Source organism: Lithobates pipiens, unplaced genomic scaffold, assembly GCF_037356315.1.
Source record: "Lithobates pipiens isolate NorthernLeopardFrog02 unplaced genomic scaffold, aLitPip1_a1.2 Scaffold_27, whole genome shotgun sequence".
Lineage (NCBI taxonomy): Eukaryota > Metazoa > Chordata > Amphibia > Anura > Ranidae > Lithobates > Lithobates pipiens.
The window spans coordinates 205,407,513-205,429,256 of NW_027507788.1; the positions used below are offsets into that span (position 1 = coordinate 205,407,513).

Sequence of the window (21,744 nt, forward strand, 5' to 3'; positions counted from 1 at the left end):
GGTGGTATAAGTTTCTGTCAACTGTAGAACTAGGAGAGATCCCTTCTGGTCATGCTTCGTTACGAGAGAGGGTTGTTTGAATGGGGTTTCAGTAATAGGACGGTCAGTTTGTGGACATCCATGTGCGGAGAGAAATATAGCCTTGTAGAGCCATAAGGCCTGGATAAGTGGCAGCAGGTTTACCCACTGGTGAACCTCAGATGCAGGTTGAAGTGTCCTTGTCTCCATTGGAGTACAATGGTTGTAGTAGAGCTGGCGGGAGATTAATCTTTTCTGACTTTTCTGTGCGCCGGGGAAGCTGGTATACTACCTTCTCCTGGGGAATGATGGTTGGCAGGTGGTGGTGAGGAGCGTGGTGTCCCAGGTATCAGGTATCCTATGACATCTCTCGGGGGGTCTGTGTCTCTGCCTTTGGGAGGGAGTGCCCGATGCAGGCATTCCATTTCTATTGGTATGTCGGATGGCCTTCATAGGAGGTCATTAAAAGTGGTTGTGATGGCTTGTGTGAGGTGATCAGAATCCCCCTGATTCTGATATTATGGCGGCGACCTCTATTGTCTAGGTCCTCTAAATTTCTGTGTAGTTCCTGGAGCCGTGTGTGTACAGGGAGTGCTGTGTCATAGATTTGGTTTCATGGCAATATGTGATTTACTCCACTTCCTCCATCCTCCCTGCCACAGCCTGCATGTCTGCTATAGCTGCAGAAAGAGTGTTTTTGATGTCTGCAGCCACCATTCTGAGATCCTCTAGGTTGAGGGATTTGGCAGCAGGAGTCAGGAATTCTGTGATGTGTGATCTGGGCGGCATCATGGGGCTGCAGCTCACCTCTCTGGTGGTGCCTGAAGCCTGTGAGGAGGAGGATGCCTTTCGCGAGCGACTTGATATGGGATTTGTACTGCGCGGAATGCGCTCCGTTAGGAGCGCGTCTGTTGGTGGGTATTTGCTCCCTTTTTAGCCAATGGAAGGACCGTGGAGTAATGGAGCAGGAGGATTAGGCTGTCATCTCCTGCCACGTCCTGAGCTGTTGTTTTAGAAGTAAGGCACACGTGCTATTCTTGTTATACTTATGGGCCTATGGGCTAGATTCTGTAAAATAAAGGGCCAAATTTTCACCAACCCTCTTAAAGGCGTTTTTGGAGTAAGCAGTTCCAACATTAATTAATAAGATTGTAGGAGCAGACTCAACCAACTTCCAGGGGTTTAGTAAAAGTTTTCTTATATAAAGCACTAGGGAGGTTAGTTATTTAGCAAGTTTGTAAATACGTGAGCGGGTGTAGGAGATGAGTGGCAAAGGGTGGACATTCCCAGAATGCCTTAGCTTCAGAGAGCGAAAGAGTGAGCAAGATGGGTTCTCTATTCTAAGAGAGAAATAAAAAGAATCAGAAATATCTATATTTTTCTTTACACATGAGTTTGTTTATATAAAGGTTGTAGTAGGTGGTAAATTCTGAGCGCCTAAAAGGAAACCTACATCATTCATGTCTCTATTTTAATTGGTTTTCCTTGACAGCTTGTTTGGCAGTGCACCCTGCAGAGATCATACAGACTTTTACACTGAGGTATCCACTGCTCAGACATTCGTGCCTGGAAAAGGTGTGCATAATTAATAAACGTTTTACTGTGTGATTTATTACCAACATTATGTATAATTAATTAGGATCTTAACAGCAACAAGATAGCGCTCCGTTATTTCTCATTTACATTTGAAGTAGCAAGTTTCAGTTTTATGACAGGACTACACAAGTTTTCTCTTTAAAAATGTAAAAACTAGAAAATCGGAAAATAAATTGCTAGTATGTGCTAGTTGGAAGAATTTTCAGGGATAAGTCTTATTATGTTAATTTTGTAGAGGAAAATCACATATGTAACTGTGACTACTGCTCTATAATGAGTGACTGTAATGGAAGGGAGGAACCATGTCTTGGAGAACAAGATGATTATGTAACCAATGTGGACCCATTCTTTTTCATTCATTTTACAACTTATAAATGATTGTTAGAATGATTACAGAACCCAAGAACTATAATTTTATTGCTTTTAAAATTTTCAGTGCAGTATTTGATGAAGCCCCTCATTTACCAAGGTTCCATTTCGTTACAAGATGCTGAGGTGACCTCTCGATGTAATGACACGGACAACAACGAAGTGGCTACAGTTCCACGCAGAAAAGGTTTGTGAAGATATCATTAATAATTAACCATCGTTATGAAATTAGTTAATATGCTTTGGCTTATTTTTTTTTGCGTTCAGAAAAAGATGAAGCATTCATTTTAGTTTATCAAAGAAAACATACCCAGCGGCCTTTAAATAATAAGGCAAACAGCAAAGAACACAGAGTGGTAGCTTTTGCCAGCCAATTATAAATCACATTTAATTGGTCCAACTGCACCAAGCATCTGGATACCACTGTGTTTCATGCCATGCTATTTCAAATTTCCTATCCAGATTTTCATAAAGGGTGTTTAACAGGGACCTTTTGCTAAAGTCCCACAGTTACAGCTACTATGAGATGAGAAACTGAAAACAGGCTGTCCCGGTCTAATATGATGAGCTTTGGTAAGGAGTTACCCCACTTTCCTCTACCTTTGCAAAGAGGTATTTGGAGGAGAAGGCTGTGTTTCAATTCATCCCAAAGGTTTTTAATTGGGTTGAAGTTATGGCTCTGTGCAGACCACTGGGGTTGCTCCACACCACACTTGTCAACCCATGTATTTATAAACTTGGTTTCATGCTGCTAAGAGAGAAGGACCTTCTCCAAACTGTTGTCCTGATTGTAAATTTCTAAACTGTCTCTGTATAATATAGTATAAATTACTTGGGGACAGCACAGTGGTGTAGTGGGTAGTATGCTTGCCTAGCAGTAAAAAGGGTCGCTGGTTTGAATCCCAACCTGGACACTACCTGCCTGGAGTGTGCATGTTCTTCTTGTGCCTGCGTGGGTTTCCTCCAGGTACTCTGGTTTCCTCCCACACTCTAAAGATATGCTGGTAGGTTAATTGGCTTCTGTTCAAAATTGGCCCTAGTATTTGAATGTGAGTTGGGGACCTTGGATTGTGGGCTTCTTGAGGGTAGGGACCAATGTGAGTGTGCGATGTATGTGTGGAGCGCTGCGGAAATTGATGGCCCTATATGGGTACCTTAAATAAATAATAATATAATAGATGAGCATCTTAATGAGACACAATGTACAGATATAGGGACAATGTACAATGGACAACATATAAGAACAATTGTAGACACCCACACTCACTCAGGTTTAACTGGATGAACTGGTGTCTTTATTCAACCTTACTAGCTATGTAACTATGTAACCTTACTGGAAGCACTTGAACTCAGTACTCTGGAGGTGTATCAACATACTTTTGGTCACATAGTTAGGTGTGATGGTTAAGTTTCCAAAAACATTTGGCCATTTGGTGTAGAAAGAAAGAGTCCTCCTTTCATCTGTTGATAATTTTGGTCTCTCTATAGTGACTAGACCTTAAAAATGTTTGTAATGAAAGCATAATAGAAGGTCCAGTAAAGCTCTTAGGCCCCTTTCACACTGGGGCGGTGTGGGCGTTGGCGGTAAAGCTTTTTACCCCCCGCTAGCGGAAGAAAAAGGGTTAAAACTGCCCACAAAGCCCCGCAAAGCGGCGCTGCAGTGGCGCTTTGCCGGTGGTATAGCCGCACTGGCCTATTGAATTCCAAAGTTGCGGCTAGCAGGACTTTTTTCACCATCCTGCTAGCGCACCGGTCCAGTGTGAAAGCCCTCGGGCTTTCCCACTGGAGTGAAAGGGGCCAGTTTTTTCAGGCGCTACACAGACGTTATTTTTAGCGCTGCAGTGCATGAAAACCACCCCAGTGTGAAAGGGGCCTTAATGTCAGAGGCCCAGAGCCCACACACGGTCGGATTATCCGACAACACGGTACAATCGGACATTTTCCGTCGGAATTTCCGACCGTGTGTACAAGAGCATAAAGGGATGGACATGGTCAGCAACAACACTCAGGTAGGCTGTGGCATTTAAACAATGCTCAATTGGTACTAAGGGGCCCGAAGTATAACAAGAAAATATCCCTCATACCACTACACCACTACTACTATCAGCCTGAACCGTTGATACAAGGCAGGATGGATCCATGCTTTCATGTTGTTTATGCCAAATTCTGACTATACCATCTGAATGTCGCAGCTGAAATCGAGACTCGTCCGACCAGACAACGTTTTTCCACTCTTCTATTGTCCAATTTTGGTGAGGCTGTGCAAATTGTAGCCTCAGTTTCCTGTTCTTAGCTGACAGGAGTTGTACCCAGTGTGGTCTTCTGCTGCTGTCGCCCATCTGCTTCAAGGTTCAATGCGTTGAACATTCCAAGATGATATTCTGCATACCTTGGTTGTTACGAGTGGTTATTTGAGTTACTGTTGCTTTTCTATCATCTCAAACCAGTCTGCCCATCCTCCTCTGCTTACTGTATATTCCTTCACAAAACCAACAGTAAACCCAATTTGGTTCAGGGAGCAAAAAAGACCCTCTTCTCCTATAAATCTTCTTTTGCAAAGATTTAAAAGATAAGGCTTAGCCCTTGTACATACGGTCAGACATTCCGACGGAAAATGTCCGATCGGACCGCGTTGTCGGATAATCCGACCTTGTGTGGGCTCCATCAGACTGTTTCCGTCGGAATACCCAACCGACAAAGTTTTAGAGTTGAGCTATAAAATTTTCCAACAACATGATCCGATCGGACTTTGTGCGATCGTTTGTAGAGAATTCCGAACGGACAAAGTGCCACGCATGCTCAGATCAAATTATGAGACCAAAGCTATTGGCTACTAGCCTGAACGTAGTCCCGTCATAACGAAATAACGTCATCATGTTACGAACGACCGGATATTCCGACAACTTTGTCCAACCGTGCATATGCAACACCAGTTTCTGACAAAATCCGATGGATTTTGTTGTCGGAATGTCCGACCGTGTGTACAAGGGCTAATACATACTTGAGTCCTTACCAAGCCACCTGTTTCCAAGCACAATCACTTTCAGTGCATTTGGTAATGTCATATGGTCTGGTGAGATCTAACAAGGCTTTCAAGGTATATTACATAATGTATTATCGTTTGGTCATGTCAATCAGTGACATCATACATAGAGATTTAATTTTATTGCAAGCTTTTTTTTTAACTTAAGAAAATATTCTTTCATATAAAATGGTTTCAGTATCTTTCAGAATAAACACAGAAAACTTCTTGTTGGAAGTACAGGTGGAATATAAACAAGAATGGCTCCTAACCTGCCATGAAGGATGGAACTCAGCTTGGGGAACACTTGTATGTAAACATCTAGGTTATATCAGGTAGGAAATTCCACTGCAATATAATGGAGTAACATGTAAATCCCAACCTGTTCTTTTATTTTCAAATCTATTACATTCCCAGAGTCTGCACCTGGCTGCACCACTATAGAAACAGTCATTTAAAGTAGACTATCTACCTAATTATCAAATATGTCAGCAATGACTGACTGTCAATGTAATGCTAATGAGACTCAATGGCAGTTCCAGCTGTGTGCAGTCCTTAACTCTAAAGTGAGACAGCTAATATTGCCTTTGGTCATGTCGCTCATGCACATCATGCATTTTGGAAATTTGAGGTTTTAGATGATTGCTTGTGTTTTTGTTTTCTTGAGTTAGGATTATGATTTTTGTTAACCACTTGTTAAAAAATGCAGTACACAAAAAAATTCATATAATTTTTTCACACAAATAGAGCTTTCCTTTGGTGGTAATTGATCACTTCTGGTTTTTTTTATTGTTTGCTAATTAAACAAAAAAAATACCTAAAATGTTGGTATAAAACATATTCCTGAAGAATTTTTAAAACCTAAAATTTCTTCATAAATTTAGGCTAAAACTTATTCTGCTACATATCTTTGATAAAAATAAAAAAATAAATCCCAATAAGTGTATGTAGATTGGTTTGCATGAAAGTTAAATATATACAAACTATGATATACTGAAAATACTAGAATTTATATATATATATATATATATACTGATGTTGGGTCGGTGTGGGCAGCAGAGCCCAATTCAGAGATAGCCACTCTGAAATCCCAGAGGTCACTGATGATGGAAATTTTGAATCTGTTAGCAGCAAAATCACCACATTGTCCAGTGAAATTACTATGGGGTCCAGCCAATCTTCAACTCCTACCATTGCCTCTACCACAAATCCAGTGAATCGATGTGTTTGTTTCAACTGGGGAGGAATGGGACATTACCAACGTAATTGTTCAAGTCCACCCAAGTCTGAAAGCCAATACTGGAAACCAGCAGAAGACTTCAAAGGGCCCCAGTAAAGGACCCAACCGGGTGCCCATCCTCAGCAGCTAGGTCCAATATTAAAGACGCAAAGACTTTACAGAGGGCCCCCGCTGCCGTTTCTGAGCGACCATACAAATGCCTCTCCTCGACCGCAGGTGCCCGGTCGCTGAGAGTAGATACACACCATCCCTCTGGGGCCAAACAAAGATGAAAGCAAAACCCGAAGCCCCTCAAGAAGGGGGCACAAATACAAATGACAAGACAAATTAACTACTCTACTCCCGGCAGATTTCCTGACAAACTAGTGGGACCTTCTCCCATCACGTCAGTCCAAGTAGAAGGCATCTATACAAGGGCCCCTCTGGACACTGGGGCACAAGTTACCTTCATCTTTATAGACATATGCAAAAATTGGAGGAACTGGAGATATGGGGTATTGGAACCCAAAATTTCCCATATGATGGCTATATGATGGCTACTTAGTGGTCAAGTTGACTTTTGACTCCTCTGTGACCGGGCAAACAAACGTTTGATATCCTAGCCGTTGTATGCCCTCGCCCATCAGGAACCAACAAGAGTTCTCTGATAATAGGAATGAACACTGACCTTGTCAGAAGGCTGCTCACTCCTCATGTATTGAAGTCTAACACCCCAACCAAAGGCATACACCCTATGCTGAGAAAAGTATATCAGCACCTAGTTGAAGAACAGAGAGCCCCAGCTGAAGGAGTGGGAAAGATTTGACGATTATACAGAAGTGAGAAGATACTACAGCCTGGAGAGGTGGTGTGTCTACAAGCTTCAATCAAACTCAATAGGAAACAACCGGGCCCCTTTGTTGTCCTTGAAGCTGACTGCCATGGAGAGGACACTGGAGTGGAGGTAATCCCAGAAGTGATATCAACTAGGTCTCTGCAACGGAGTCATGGGAAGATCCCTATCAGCGTCCGCAATGTTACGGCCTCGCCATTGAAACTGCTGGCCCAAATGCTGTTAGGACAAGTGAATCCAGCCACCCCAGTCTCTCCATTTGATTTGGAGAAGGGAGAGAAGAAGAGAATCTCCATAGAACTGTTTTATACACAAAACATCCCACTATTACCTGAGTGTAAAGAAAAGGTCAAAGCCCAGCTTCTGAGATAGCAGGATATGTTTTCGAACCATGAGTTTGATGTGGGTGTGCAAAAAGTGCCCATCACCGGATTCACCTTCAGGAAGACAAAGCATTCAGGAAAAGAGACAGAAGGATCCCACTGGGTGATCTGAAAGATATCCATGAACAACTAGCAGAGCTGAAGAGATCAGGCATCATCAGGGAGTCTAGGAGCCTTTATGCCTCCCCCATAGTAGTAATACAGAAAAAGAATGGGTCCCTACGGCTGTGTATCGATTATCTAATGCTCAACAGGACAAACACCCCTGATCAGTACACCACTCCAAGGATAGAAGATAGAAGTGGTTCATTGTGCTGGATCTGAAGGGTGGGTACTATCAAATCCCCATGCACCCTGAAGATGGGGAGAAGACAGCAATTTTTCACCCCAGTAGGGTTCTTCAAGTTCCACAGGATGCCTCAGGATCTGTCTGATGACCCGGCAACATTTCAGAGGCTGATGGAGAAGACAGTAGAAGGCATGAACCTGATCGAAGTGCTGGTGTACCTAGACGATATCATCATCTTTGGCAAAACCCTCGAAGAACACGAAGAGCGTCTGGAGAAAGTCCTGAAGAGACTCCATGATGAGGGATTGAAGCTGTCCCTGGAAAAATGTCAGTTTTACCAGCCTTCAGTTAATTACCTCAGCTACGTTGTCTCTGCTGAAGGAATAGCTACTGACCCCAAGAAGCTGTGTAAGAGAAGTCCGGCTATGTATGGGCACACCAGTGTAAGGGACTTGTATTGGCTCGTGCACACAGGTGCACGCTAATGCGCGCGCACGCACACAGGTGCACGCTGATGCGCACACATATGCGCACATATGGGCGTCAAGTAATTTATTTAAACTGAGCACTGACACGTGAACTTTGCTGAGTGATCTTTCAGCTAGTGCTTGTTAACCCAATCTGTTCCAGTTTCCAGTATCTTGCCCCGGCTTCACCTGAACCTTCTCCTTGACCTCCGCCTCCCTACCTGATCCCGGCTTGTGTTTGACTCTGTTACTGCCTGATGATCTTTTACCTTGCTGCCTGTCTGTGTACCGAACCTGGCCTGTGTCCTGTCTATGCCTCTTCCTTTCGTCTTGGTACCTGCTCTGTCCGGCTGTTGATGACCTCCTGGCTTACATCCCGGCTACGCCTCCATCTGCTGACCCAGCTATACGAAGCTCCAATCCTCAGAGCCTGTCCAGTGCTCTACAGCCATTTGGTTCTTGTCGAGGTCTGGCCAGCACCATCCACTACATCGGCCCTCGTGCCACTCTGTGTCCTTCACTCACTGTCACCACTATCAAGGGTGTCGGACAGGAGGTGCAAGAGAAGCCCTCTCTCCAGCTCAATCTCCACCAGTTGCGTGACAAGCTGGAAGCTATCACCTCTTGCCATTGCCTACCAATGCAACTGATTTGCTGATACTAGAGAAGGTTAATTGAAGGATTTGCTAAAATAGCTCGGGCCCCTTAATGAGTTGTTGAAGAATGAGGATGATGATGACCCCGATTCAACAAAACCCATCGAACAAATCAGAGGACCCAGGAAGCCTTGAGAGTCAATCAAAGACCAGTGGACTGACTTTTGGTAGCTGAAGTGGAGTCTAACAACTGCTCCTGTTATGGGCTATGCTAATTCAGTCAAGCCATATGAGCTGCATGTTGATGCCAGTCGAGATGGGTTAGGCAGGGTACTATATCAGGAACACGATGGACACCTGCGGCCTGTTGCTTATGTGAGCTGAAGTCTTGCACATGCTGAGAAAAACTACCCTACTCACAAGTTGGAATTCTTGGCTCTGAAGTGGGCAGTGGTGGACAAGTTGAAAGACTACTTGTATGGTGCAGACTTCGTGGTCAAAACTGACAACAACCCTCTCACGAAAAACTGGATGCCACCGGGCACAGGTGGTTGGCCACCCTATCAGGGTTCCGCTTTCGTTTAAAATACCGCGGCAAGCTCCGTGAGTCGGGTCACGGGTCCCGCAGACTCGATCACTGTGGGGATACCCGCGATCGCCTCACGGAGAGGAAGAATGGGGAGATGCTAATGTAAACAAGCATTTCCCCATTCTGCCTAGTAACAGTGTCACTGCTCTCTGCTCCCTGTGTTCGGGAGCAGAGGTCAGTGACATGTCACACATAGCCACGACCCCACAGTTATAAACACTCCCCAGGGCACACTTAACCCATACACTGCCCCATAGTGGTTAACCCCTTCACTGCCAGTGTCATTTACACAGGAATCAGTGCATTTGTATAGCACTGATTGCTGTATAAATGACAATGGTCCCAAAAATGGGTCAAAAATGTCTGACGTGTCCGCCATAATGTCGCAGTCACAAAAAAATTTGCTGATCGCCGCCATTACTAGTAAAAAAAAAAGAATTTATAAAAATGCCATAAAACTATCCCCTATTTTGTAAACGCTATAAATTTTGCGCAAACCTATCAATAAACGCTTATTGCCATTTTTTTTACCAAAAATATGTAGAAGAATATGTATCGGCCTAAACTGAGGAAAAAAAAATATTTTATATATTTTTGGGGGATATTTATTATAGCAAAATGTAAAAAATTTGTTTTTTTCAAAATTTACGCTTTTTTTTGTTTATAGCGCAAAAAATTAAAAACCGCAGGGGTGATCAAATACCACCAAAAGAAAGCTTTATTTGTGGAAAAAAAAGGACGTCAGTTTTGTTTGGGAGCCACGTCGCACGACCGCGCAATTGTCAGTTAAAGCGACGCAGTGCCGAATTGCAAAAAGTGCTCTGGTCAGGAAGGGGGTAAATTCTTCCGGGGCTGAAGTGGTTAAAAAGTGTCTACAGAGATTTTAACCAGGTGTGCCAGAGGGGCTGAGGCCATTCTTGGAGTTGAGGCAGAGATCAGAGAACCCAAAATCACCAAGCGGGGGTGGCGCTACATTTGTCAATGACTGCACCTAGATTTTTGGGAAATAAGTCATGTTTGGATATAGAAAATGTATCTTCAGTGAAATGTTGAGCTTCATGGTCTGGTATGCTGTAGGAAGCTTGTAGACCAGCTAAATGTAATTTAATGTTCTGTCGTTGTGAAGAAAATTATCAACAACATCTTTGAATGCTTTTCAGATGATTTTCTCTGGCCCCATTAACAGATCTTCAAACTGCTTGCCATTGATAATGTATGTGATCTGTGTACCAACAAAAATGCCTTTCTTATTACTTAAGGTTCGCCCGCCGCAGTTGTACATTGGCTATTTGAAGAGGAATACCGTTGTTATGGAAGCAGATATCTGGCATAATCCTGGTATCCTCTTCAAGAGCCGATGGTCCTCTTTCAGATAAAAGTGGTCTCAGTGGCGGATTCACTGCAAAATCACTTTTGCAGGGGTGGGGGAGAGGGCCCCCCCTCCTGCCATGCTGCGGTCGTCCCTGCAACTTACCGGAGCTAGAGGTAGTGGTGGAGACGATCGGGTCCTCTTCCCTCACAGGCTGGATGCTGAGTGAGGGAAAGATGGCCCCCGCTCAGGTCCACACCATTGGAGGAAGGAAGAAGTCAAACGTCACTTTTGCCCTATGGTCATAAAGGGGATTTTTTTTTTAAACACATTTTTTCTATTGCATATTAGTGTAAATGTTGAATGTGAGGTCTTTTTGAACCCAGATATTACATTTAAGAGGTCCTGTCATGCTTTTTTTCTATTGCAAGGGATGGTGACCCAAAAAGGACAGTGTAAAAATAAAAAGTAAAATAAATAAGAAAAAAAAAATTAAAGCACCCCTCCCCGCCGAGCTCACGCCCAGGAGCGAACGCATACGTAATGCCCCATACACACGATGAGATTATCGGACGAATGATCGTCCGTTTTTTATTGCATGCTAATCTCAGATCGAATCTGATGAGTTTACTAAAGTTACGAAAATTCCCGCACGACTCGGAAGTGATGTCATGTGTTGTAATGCATTTGTATTGCATTTTCGAACGATAGCTGTACTGATTAAACGAAAATCGTACGATCTGGCATCGTACGAAAAAAATTTCCGTGCATGTCCGATAGAATAATATCGGATGAACTGTCCTAATCGGCTCTCGAAAGCTCTGTACTAACGATCCGATTATCGTACGATCGCTTCGAAAGCGGTATTTTCCGTACGATTTTCGGATCGTGTGTACGGGGCATAAGTCGTGCACGCATATGAAAACGGTGTTCAAGCCACACATGTGAGGTATGGCCGCTATCATTAGAGAGAGAGAAATAATTCTGGCACTAGACCTCCTCTGTAACTCAAAACTGGAAACCTGTAGCAATTTTTAAAGGTCACCTATGCATGATTTTTAAGAATAAAAGTTTGTCGCCATTCTACGAGCAGGCGCAATTTTGAAGCATGACGTCTTGGGTATCAATTTACTTGGCATAAGGTTATCTTTCATAATATAAGAAAAATTGATCTAACTTTACTGTTGTCCTATTTTTTTATTAAAAAAACTGTATTTTTTTCAAAAAAGTGCACTTGTAAGACCACTGCGCAAATACGGTGTGACATAAAGTATTGCAATGACCACCATTTTATTATCTATGGTGTCTAAAAAAATAAATATATAATATTTGGGTGTTCTAAGTAAGTTTCTAGCAAAAAACAATGATTTTAACTTGTAAACAGAAGTCTGAAAAATAGGCCCGGTCCTTAAGTGGTTAATCTTGGCATGAGGCATTCTTTGAAATATCTCTCTCAAATAAAAAAGAACTTTCACCTTTCTTGTTAATTTTTTTCAACAGATGTTCCATCAGTCCAAGTTATATGTGGAGGCAAAAATATCTATGTTGGGTCAACATGTGGTTGCATAGTTGTCCCATTTGCATATGTAACAAAGTACTTGGTACATCCAAGCAGCAAAGTCACTACTTTTAGATCTACACAGATATTCCAGTTGTACTTGGAGTACTGGATGTGCTTCAACAACAATGTTTTCTTTTCTTTTTTTTTCATGAGTGCAGCATAGCCAATAGGTATTGCAAAACACTCTAGTAATCAAAAAATAGCTGCTAGCACAAAAACAAAGGTAATCGGCCAACCTTGCATGAAAATATAAAAAGCGACAGTGCAGCGCTTATACTCTTATAAACAAATTGGCATATGTACAAACATATAATATTGAAATAGCAATTGATATGATTAGGGATTGTCCCAAATGAAACCACAATAATCCATATAGAAAGTGCTAGTAGTGCAAAGAAAAAATCCCAAATACAGCATATAATTACACTCCAGTATTCTTCCTCAGAGTGCATGCAAAAATTCTGGGGTGCAAGTATAATCCACTGTGTCCAACCTCCTGAATGCACTTACCAGATACAATAGATGAGGTATAAGCCCTTGTACACACGGTAGCACATTCCAACAACAAAATCCGTCGGATTTTGTCCCGACGGATTTTGTCCGAAACTTGTGTTGCATACACACGGTCGGACAAAGTTGTCGGAAAATCCGATCGTACGTAACGTGACAGCGTTATTTCGTTACGATGGGACTACGTTCAGGCTAGTAGCCAATAGCTTTGCTCTAGGAATTTGATCTGAGCATGCGTGGCACTTTGTCCGATCGGAATTCTCTACCCACATTCGGACAAAGTCCGATCGGAGCATGTTGTCGGAAAATTTTATAGCCCAGCTCTAAAACTTTGTCCGTCGGATATTCTGGCGGAAACAGTCCGATGGAGCACACACACACAGTCGGATTATCCGACAACACGGTCCGATCGGACATTTTCCGTCTGAATGTCCGACCGTGTGTACAAGGGCTTAGACCATATACAAATCCAATCTAGATCGCCAGGTAGCCCTTGGATTCCCAATCTCAGATGGTGGTGACCATTCCTCTGCACATAGAGCTTACAACCAGAAGTCCACACAAAATAAGTGAGATGCTGTGTATTTTTATCTTTTCCACGTGGATTGTTTGTGATTGTCCATTTTATTAATTAAATACTACACTATATACTTCTTTTGTGTGGGCTCCTTGGTGTGATCTCTTTGTGCAGAGGATGGTCACTGCCATCTGAGACTGTGAATCCAAGGACTAACTAGTGATCTAGATTGGGTGTGTATATGCTCTTATACCTCATCTATCTGGTGAGTGCATTTAGGAGGTGGAGGTTGGGCACATTATCTTTGATAGAGTGTTTTTTTTTTCTATCCCCCCAGGATTTTTGTCTGCACTTTGTGAGAAACAATACTGTGTATGTACCGGTATATTCGGTTTTGGGGACATGTTTTGCACTTTCTATTCTATTGTGGTTTCATTTGGGACAATCCCTCATCATATTATTGGCTTTTTTTATTTATTTTTATTTATAGTCATCTTGAGTGTCACTATTTCAATAGTATATGTTTGGCCATATGTCAATGTGTGTATGTTTATAAAAGTATAGGTGCTGCACTGTCACTTTTTATATGACAGGTTATTTTCTTGAATAGCAGCCAAAAATCTTTTAGACATACCAAAAATGTTTAGGAAGCAAAATCTTTGCTGTCCGGTGTCATCAAAATATTGAGTAATGTATAACTTACTCTTCTTGTTTTGTTTCTAAATAACTTTCCGAAGGCTGATGCAACACAAAGCTGTAAATCTGACAAACTACAGGCTAAATTATACTCAAGGATTTGCGCAGATCCCTCTTGCTCAGACGACTTCGACAAAAGATATTTGGCAAATAAGGTATGTTATTCCTTGAACTAAGTAAAGATTTTAAAGCAAAATAATTTGATACATCTGATAATCAAATTAAAAGCTGGCCATAGACTGTTAGATTTTTTTTTCTTCCAGCCTGCAGGATGTTTAAAAAAAATATACATAACATATCCCGCAATCCATGCTTTATAGGTGAATGTCCCCCTGCTGGGCTATTGTATTCTGACAGCCAGGGGCGGACTGACCATTGGGGCACTCGGGCACTGCCCGAGGGCCCCATGCCACTAGGGGGCCCCATCAGGGTTGCCAGCCTCAATAAAACCAGGGACAGTATGTGTCTGTGTGTGTGTATACTGTATGTGTGTGTGGGTGTGTATACTGTGTGGCCCCATAATCTCCTATTGCCCGGGGGCCCCATAATCTTCTATTGCTGGGGGCCCCATAAACTTCTATTGCATGGGGGCCCCATGAGTTCTCAGTCCGCCCCTGCTGACAGCTCACGCAATTGCTGTCAGAATACCTGAACAGCAGCTTCATCCAATCAATTTTCCTCATTGCTCCTTTGACTTTTCAATTGAAGGATGTCAGGTGGGGCTGGGGGTGACAGACCCACCCACTAAAATGATTTCAGCCGTTCATCAGACCAAAATTCAAATGGTGTATGGCCAGCTAAAACCCCGTACATACGATCAAATTTTCCGATGGAAAATGTGTGATGACGGGTTGTTGGTGGAAAATCTGACCGTTTGTACGCTCCATCGGACAATTGTCGGATTTTCCGCAAACAAATGTTGGATGGCAGGTTTTAAAATTTTCCGCGGACAAATGTCTGTTGTCGGATTTTCCGAGCGTGTGTACACAAGTCCGTCGGACAAAAGTCCAAAGTACAAACACGCATGCTCAAAAGCAAGGACGAGCCAGAAGCGATTGGTCTTGTAAACTAACGTTCATAATGGCTAATGGTGTCAAATTATGAAATCTCGAAATGCAGCGCATATTTTCTTCTTCTTTAATGGGATAATAATGAATCTGCTTTGCTGGGGATACTGATGGAGTTATTGCAAACAAATTTTCAAAGGCTTTTTTTTCTAGTGATATCAAGAATAATATTATTATGCTCTTTTTTTGGGGGAAAGTTATCACAACACCATTATCCCGTAGTTTAAGATCAAAGATACAACTATGTTGGTGTCCCTTGTTAATTTTACATTGTATTTTTTTAAATGTAACTACCTACTCCCAAACTGTCATTTGAAGTAAAACACACAGACAAGTATTATTATACACAATTTTTTTATTGTGCGTTAAAAAAAGAAAACAGATACAATTAGACATGCTATTTGCCAATAGAACTTAACCAAAAAGTGCATTCTATGCATCCAAAAATATAGAAAATATAACAAATCAAATCATTATTATTCAACCAAAAATATAATGTCAAAGCAAAAACTCCAAGGCCAATAATAAATATTGTTATCTCCTCCGATTCCGCAAGATAAAGGTTAATTGGCTTCTGTCTAAAATTTGCCCCAGTATATGAATGGGGACCTTGGATTGTGGACTCCTTGAGGGTAGGGATCGATGTGAGTGTGCAATGTACAGGGATAGGGACAATTGTAGACACTCACTCTGGTTGAACTGGATGGACTGGTGTCTTTATTCAACTTTACTAACTATGTAACTATGTCTGGTTGACAAACGGCCATGCAGAAACGAACTGAAAAGCACAAAATGAAAAGTGCGAACTGAAAAGCATGAAATGAAAAGCACAAAAAGAAAAGCGCGAATCAACACTCGCCAAACTTCTACTAACACGAAATTAGCAGAAGGAGCCCAAAGGGTGGCACTAAAGAGCAGAAAAAACATGTAGTATATCACTACGTTCGTAATTGTTGGGCAACAATTGTGTGGCCGTTAGGGATGAGCTTCGTGTTCGAGTCGAACGCATGTTCGACTCGAACATTGGTCGTTCGTGCGTTCGCCGAATTCCGAACGTTTGGGCCGTTCGCGGCAAAATTCGTGTGGCCCACAATGCACTGCGATGGCGCAATGCATTGCTGTCTCACGATTGGCCAAGCATGCACTGTGACCCCGCATGCTTGGCCAATCGCAGCGCCAGTAGCGGGAAGAGCAATGGTTGGCCACAGGCATCCTGCCTGTGGCCAATCATAGCTCAGACTGTGTAGTGCACGCCCCACACTATATAAAGCTGCCTTTCAGGCGGCCTCGTGTAGTGTTTGTTAGCATCTGAAGCAGTGGGTGTTCTGTGTACCTTCAACACAGTTACACACCAATCGTTTTTGGCTGATTTACTATTTTGCTCTTGTGTAGTGGTTACTGTCTGTGCCCTGACCGCAGTATACACCACTATATTCACCTCACCTATATAGCTAGTGATCTAGCTTTAATAATAGAGCTTGCAGTCAGTAGTGTTAGTGCGTGCTGTCTGCGTGCTCTGTACCCAGTACATACCGCTATTATCCACCTACATAGCTGTTCTGTATTTGGGCCCGATTGGCATCTGCTGGAGTTATTGGAAGTTGTGTGTGCTTCCAGCACAGCACAGTATACATCTGTATATACCCCTTTAACTCTGCTGTTTTCTTGTTATTGTCTGCGTGCCCTGACCGCAGTATACACCGTGATATTCACCTCACCTATATAGCTAGTGGTCCATCTTTAACAATAGAGCTTGCAGTCAGCAGTGTCACTCAGGAGATAGTGCGTGCTGTGTGCCTGCTCTGTACCCAGTACATACCGCTATTATCCACCTACATAGCTGTTCTGTATTTGGGCCCGATTGGCATCTGCTGGAGTTATTGGAAGTTGTGTGTGCTTCCAGCACAGCACAGTATACATCTGTATATACCCCTTTAACTCTGCTGTTCTATAAAAAAGGCATCTGCAGGAGTTAGTGGGTGTTGTGTGCCTCCAGCACAATATAAACTACCCAACTACTGTTTTACCCAACTCCCTTCAGGCCATTACCATGTCTGGAAGGCCAGCAAGGAGAGGCAGACAGGCGCGAGCCGATAAAAGAGGGCAAGCAGGCTCTGTGTCTAGAGACAACAGTGCTGGTCGGGGACGCGGTGCATTGTCATCAGCACGTGGCCATGGGACATGCTTGTCCTTCTTTTCTGCAGCTGGACATGTTGAACCGCAACATGCCAACGACTTGGTAGAGTGGATGACCAAGCCCTCTTCATCCTCCTCATCCTCTCTCACCCAGTCTCAGGGTAGTAGAAAAGCAGCTGCCAACACATCGTCGTCCCTCCTCTCAATGTCATCATCAGTGACTCCTTCCCTAGACCCACCACGTCCTCCTGAGGAGTCTCCTGAACTCTTTGAGCACAGTGTTGGGTACATGCTCCAGGAGGATGCCCAGTGTTTGGTGGGCTCTGATGATGACGCTCAGCTAGAGGAAGGCAGTAGCGTGAGCACAGAGAGAGGGGATGCTCAAGAAGGACAGCAATCTGGCAGTAATGTTCCACAAGCTGCAGCATACTGCCAGGTTTGCTACAGCGATGAAGAGGGAGGGGATGATGAGGGCACTGACTCCACGTGGGTGCCTGGAAGGAGGGAGGAGGAGGAGGAGGAGGAGGAGGCACATGTCCAACGAGGCAGGATGCCCTCCGGGGGCCAGCTTAGGGGCAGCACACCGACTGAATCACACCGCAGAGCTCCGCCTGCGCAGATCGCTTCCTCTGCGCAGAGCGCTTCCTCTGCGCGTTATTCTAAAAGTTCTTTGGTGTGGGCCTTTTTTGAGACGAGTGCATCAGATCGCACCGCTGCTATTTGCAACATATGTCTCAAGCGTATCTCACGTGGCCAAAACATCAGCCGCTTGGGCACCACATGCTTGACCAGACATATGTTGACCTGCCATGCAGCTCGTTGGCAAGCATACCTCAAAGACCCACACCAAAGAACAAAGCGGACCTCTCCTTGCTCCTCATCAGCTGGCATCTCCAACCCCACTAGACCTTCAGTCCTCTCTGAAACCTGCTCTGAGAGGAATGAAGGTGTAGAATTAGGTGTGTCACAGCCAAGTGCTTCCGGGAACTCTGCTAGTGGTACATCCACGTCCGATTATAGCAGACAAATGTCCCTGCCCCAGCTGCTGGACCGGCGGAAGAAATTTACTCCCAGCCATCCACATGCCCAGCGGTTGAATGCTAGCTTGGCTAAATTGCTAGCACTTCAACTGCTGCCTTTTCAGTTGGTAGATTCGGCCCCCTTCCGTGAGTTTGTACAATGTGCGGTTCCTCAGTGGCAGGTCCCCAAACGCCACTTTTTCTCACGGAAGGCAATTCCGGCTCTCTACCGGCATGTGGAAGGCAATGTCCTTGCCTCGCTGGACAGGGCGGTCAGCGGTAAGGTGCATATTACCGCTGACTCATGGTCCAGCAGGCATGGACAGGGACGTTACCTGTCTTTCACGGCCCATTGGGTCACTCTTCTGGCTGCTGGGAAGGATGCAGGACAAGGTGCAGTAGTATTGGAGGTTGTTCCGCCACCACGCCTCCAAAATGCTACTATTGGTTGTGACACACCTCTCTCCTCCACCCCCTCCTCTTCTTCTTCCTCCACGGCCTCTTCCAGTGCTCTGTCCTCAGAACCAGCGGTGCTCCGTAGGCGTTGCAGGGGCTACGCAAGTACGCAGGCAAAACGATGCCATGCCGTGCTTGCGCTGGTTTGTTTGGGGGACAGGAGCCACACTGGGGCGGATGTTTTGTCAGCTCTGCAGGGGCAGGCCGAGAGGTGGTTGACGCCACGCCAGCTTAAGCCAGGAATGGTGGTTTGCGACAATGGCACCAACCTCCTCTCCGCCCTCCGACAGGGACAACTGACCCATGTGCCCTGTGTAGCTCACGTCCTTAACCTGGTGGTGCAGCGGTTCTTGGGCAGGTACCCCGGCTTACAGGATGTCCTGAAACAGGCCAGGAGAGTCTGTGTGCATTTCCGCCGATCATTTAATGCCTGTGCTCGGCTGGCTGAGCTCCAAAAGGAGTTGAACCTGCCCAAGAACCGCCTTATATGTGACATGCCCACCAGATGGAACTCAACATTGGCCATGCTGCAGCGGCTGCACACGCAGCAGAGGGCCATCAATGAGTACCTGTGCGACTACGGCACCAGGACAGGGTCAGGAGAGCTTGGTTTTTTCTCACCACGCCAGTGGGGCATGATCAGGGATGCATGCACTGTCCTGTCACCGTTTGAGGAGGCCACAAGGATGGTGAGCAGTGACAGTGCATGCATCAGTGACACTATACCTCTTGTCCACCTCTTGGAGCATACGCTGCGTGGAATAATGGACAGGGCACTTGAGGCAGAACAGAGGCAGGAAGAGGAGGACTTCCTTGCCTCTCAAGGCCCCCTTTATCCAGACAGTGTTCCTGCTGTGCCACCCATCACACAGGAAGAGGGTGAGGAGGAGGAAGAGGAGGAGGAGGATGATTGTGTCAGCATGGAGGTGGAGGCTGGCACTCAGCATCAGCAGCAGCAGTCTTATAGGGATGATTTACAGTCCCAAGAAACACGTGGACTTGTACGTGGCTGGGAGGAGGTAGCTGCGGATCATGTTGTCCTTAGTGACCCAGAGGACTCCGGACCGAATGCCTCAGCTAACCTACGCTGCATGGCCTCCCTGATCCTGCAAAGCCTGCGGAAGGATCCTCGTATTCTTCGGATCAAGGAGAGGGACCATTACTGGCTGGCCACTCTCCTTGATCCACGGTACAAGGGTAAGGTTGCCGACCTTATCTTGCCATCGCAGAGGGAGCAGAGGATGAGACATCTCCGGGAGGCCTTGCAGAAAGCTCTGTGCAACGCGTTCCCAGAGACTGGGAGGTCACAAACTCCTGGTCCTGGACAACGTGTTGCTGAGGCATCAGTCAGAAGGAGCGGTGGAGAAGGTGGCCGTCTGACTGATGCGTTCAGACAATTTTTTAGTCCGCAGCCCCAAGGTATGATTGGTTCCAGCACCCATCGCCAGCGTCTAATTTACATGGTGCAGGAATACCTAGGGGCAAGGTCAGACTTGGACACCTTTCCCACTGAAAATCCTCTGGCTTACTGGGTCTTGAGGATGGATCACTGGCCAGAGCTTGCACAGTATGCAATTGAGCTACTGGCCTGTCCTGCATCCAGCGTTCTTTCGGAACGCACCTTCAGTGCTGCTGGTGGCTTCGTTACCGATCACAGGGTGCGCCTGTCCACCGAATCAGTTGATCGACTGACCTTCATCAAGATGAATCAGTCTTGGATCACCCACAGCTACCAAGCACCTGAAGCTGATGTAACCGAATAATTTTTTTGAAATACCACATCCCTTCAAGACTGCCTATGCTGATGCTGAGTGACTGTCCTGTTATGTTGATTGTCTATCCTCTTCCTCCTCCGCTGATATGTTGGAAGAACATTTTTGGTTCTGGGTGATGCCAGCAGCCCAATTTTTCTGCCCCTGTTTAACAGGGGCGTTTAAGTACAATTTTTGATGCAATGCTTTGCAGCAGGGCTAATTCCTGCAATAAAACTAGAGTGTATGGCAGAGGTTGCAGTGTGATGGCACCAGTGCCTAAGGCCCAATTTTTCTGCCCCTGTTTAACAGGGGCGTTTAAGTACAATTTTTGATGCAATGCTTTGCAGCAGGGCTAATTCCTGCAATAAAACTAGAGTGTATGGCAGAGGTTGCAGTGTGATGGCACCAGTGCCTAAGGCCCAATTTTTCTGCCCCTGTTTAACAGGGGCGTTTAAGTACAATTTTTGATGCAATGCTTTGCAGCAGGGCTAATTCCTGCAATAAAACTAGAGTGTATGGCAGAGGTTGCAGTGTGATGGCACCAGTGCCTAAGGCCCAATTTTTCTGCCCCTGTTTAACAGGGGCGTTTAAGTACAATTTTTGATGCAATGCTTTGCAGCAGGGCTAATTCCTGCAATAAAACTAGAGTGTATGGCAGAGGTTGCAGTGTGATGGCACCAGTGCCTAAGGCCCAATTTTTCTGCCCCTGTTTAACAGGGGTGTTTAAGTACAATTTTTGATGCAATGCTTTGCAGCAGGGCTAATTCCTGCAATAAAACTACAGTGTATGGCAGAGGTTGCAGTGTGATGGCACCAGTGCCTAAGGCCCAATTTTTCTGCCCCTGTTTAACAGGGGCGTTTAAGTACAATTTTTGATGCAATGCTTTGCAGCAGGGCTAATTCCTGCAATAAAACTAGAGTGTATGGCAGAGGTTGCAGTGTGATGGCACCAGTGCCTAAGGCCCAATTTTTCTGCCCCTGTTTAACAGGGGCGTTTAAGTACAATTTTTGATGCAATGCTTTGCAGCAGGGCTAATTCCTGCAATAAAACTAGAGTGTATGGCAGAGGTTGCAGTGTGATGGCACCAGTGCCTAAGGCCCAATTTTTCTGCCCCTGTTTAACAGGGGCGTTTAAGTACAATTTTTGATGCAATGCTTTGCAGCAGGGCTAATTCCTGCAATAAAACTAGAGTGTATGGCAGAGGTTGCAGTGTGATGGCACCAGTGCCTAAGGCCCAATTTTTCTGCCCCTGTTTAACAGGGGTGTTTAAGTACAATTTTTGATGCAATGCTTTGCAGCAGGGCTAATTCCTGCAAT

General features: G+C 44.7%; 1 protein-coding gene across 1 annotated transcript in view; it reads left to right on the forward strand.

The window, feature by feature from the left end:
* The window catches only part of TMPRSS5 (transmembrane serine protease 5), an 87,707-nt gene that overhangs the window by 36,083 nt on the left and 29,880 nt on the right, over positions 1 to 21,744 (forward strand). Inside the window, exons 4-6 of the mRNA XM_077458135.1 lie at positions 2,051 to 2,170; positions 5,205 to 5,340; positions 14,036 to 14,149. Of these exons, the coding sequence (XP_077314261.1) occupies positions 2,051 to 2,170; positions 5,205 to 5,340; positions 14,036 to 14,149 (370 nt within the window). The remainder of the gene's footprint in view (positions 1 to 2,050; positions 2,171 to 5,204; positions 5,341 to 14,035; positions 14,150 to 21,744) is intronic.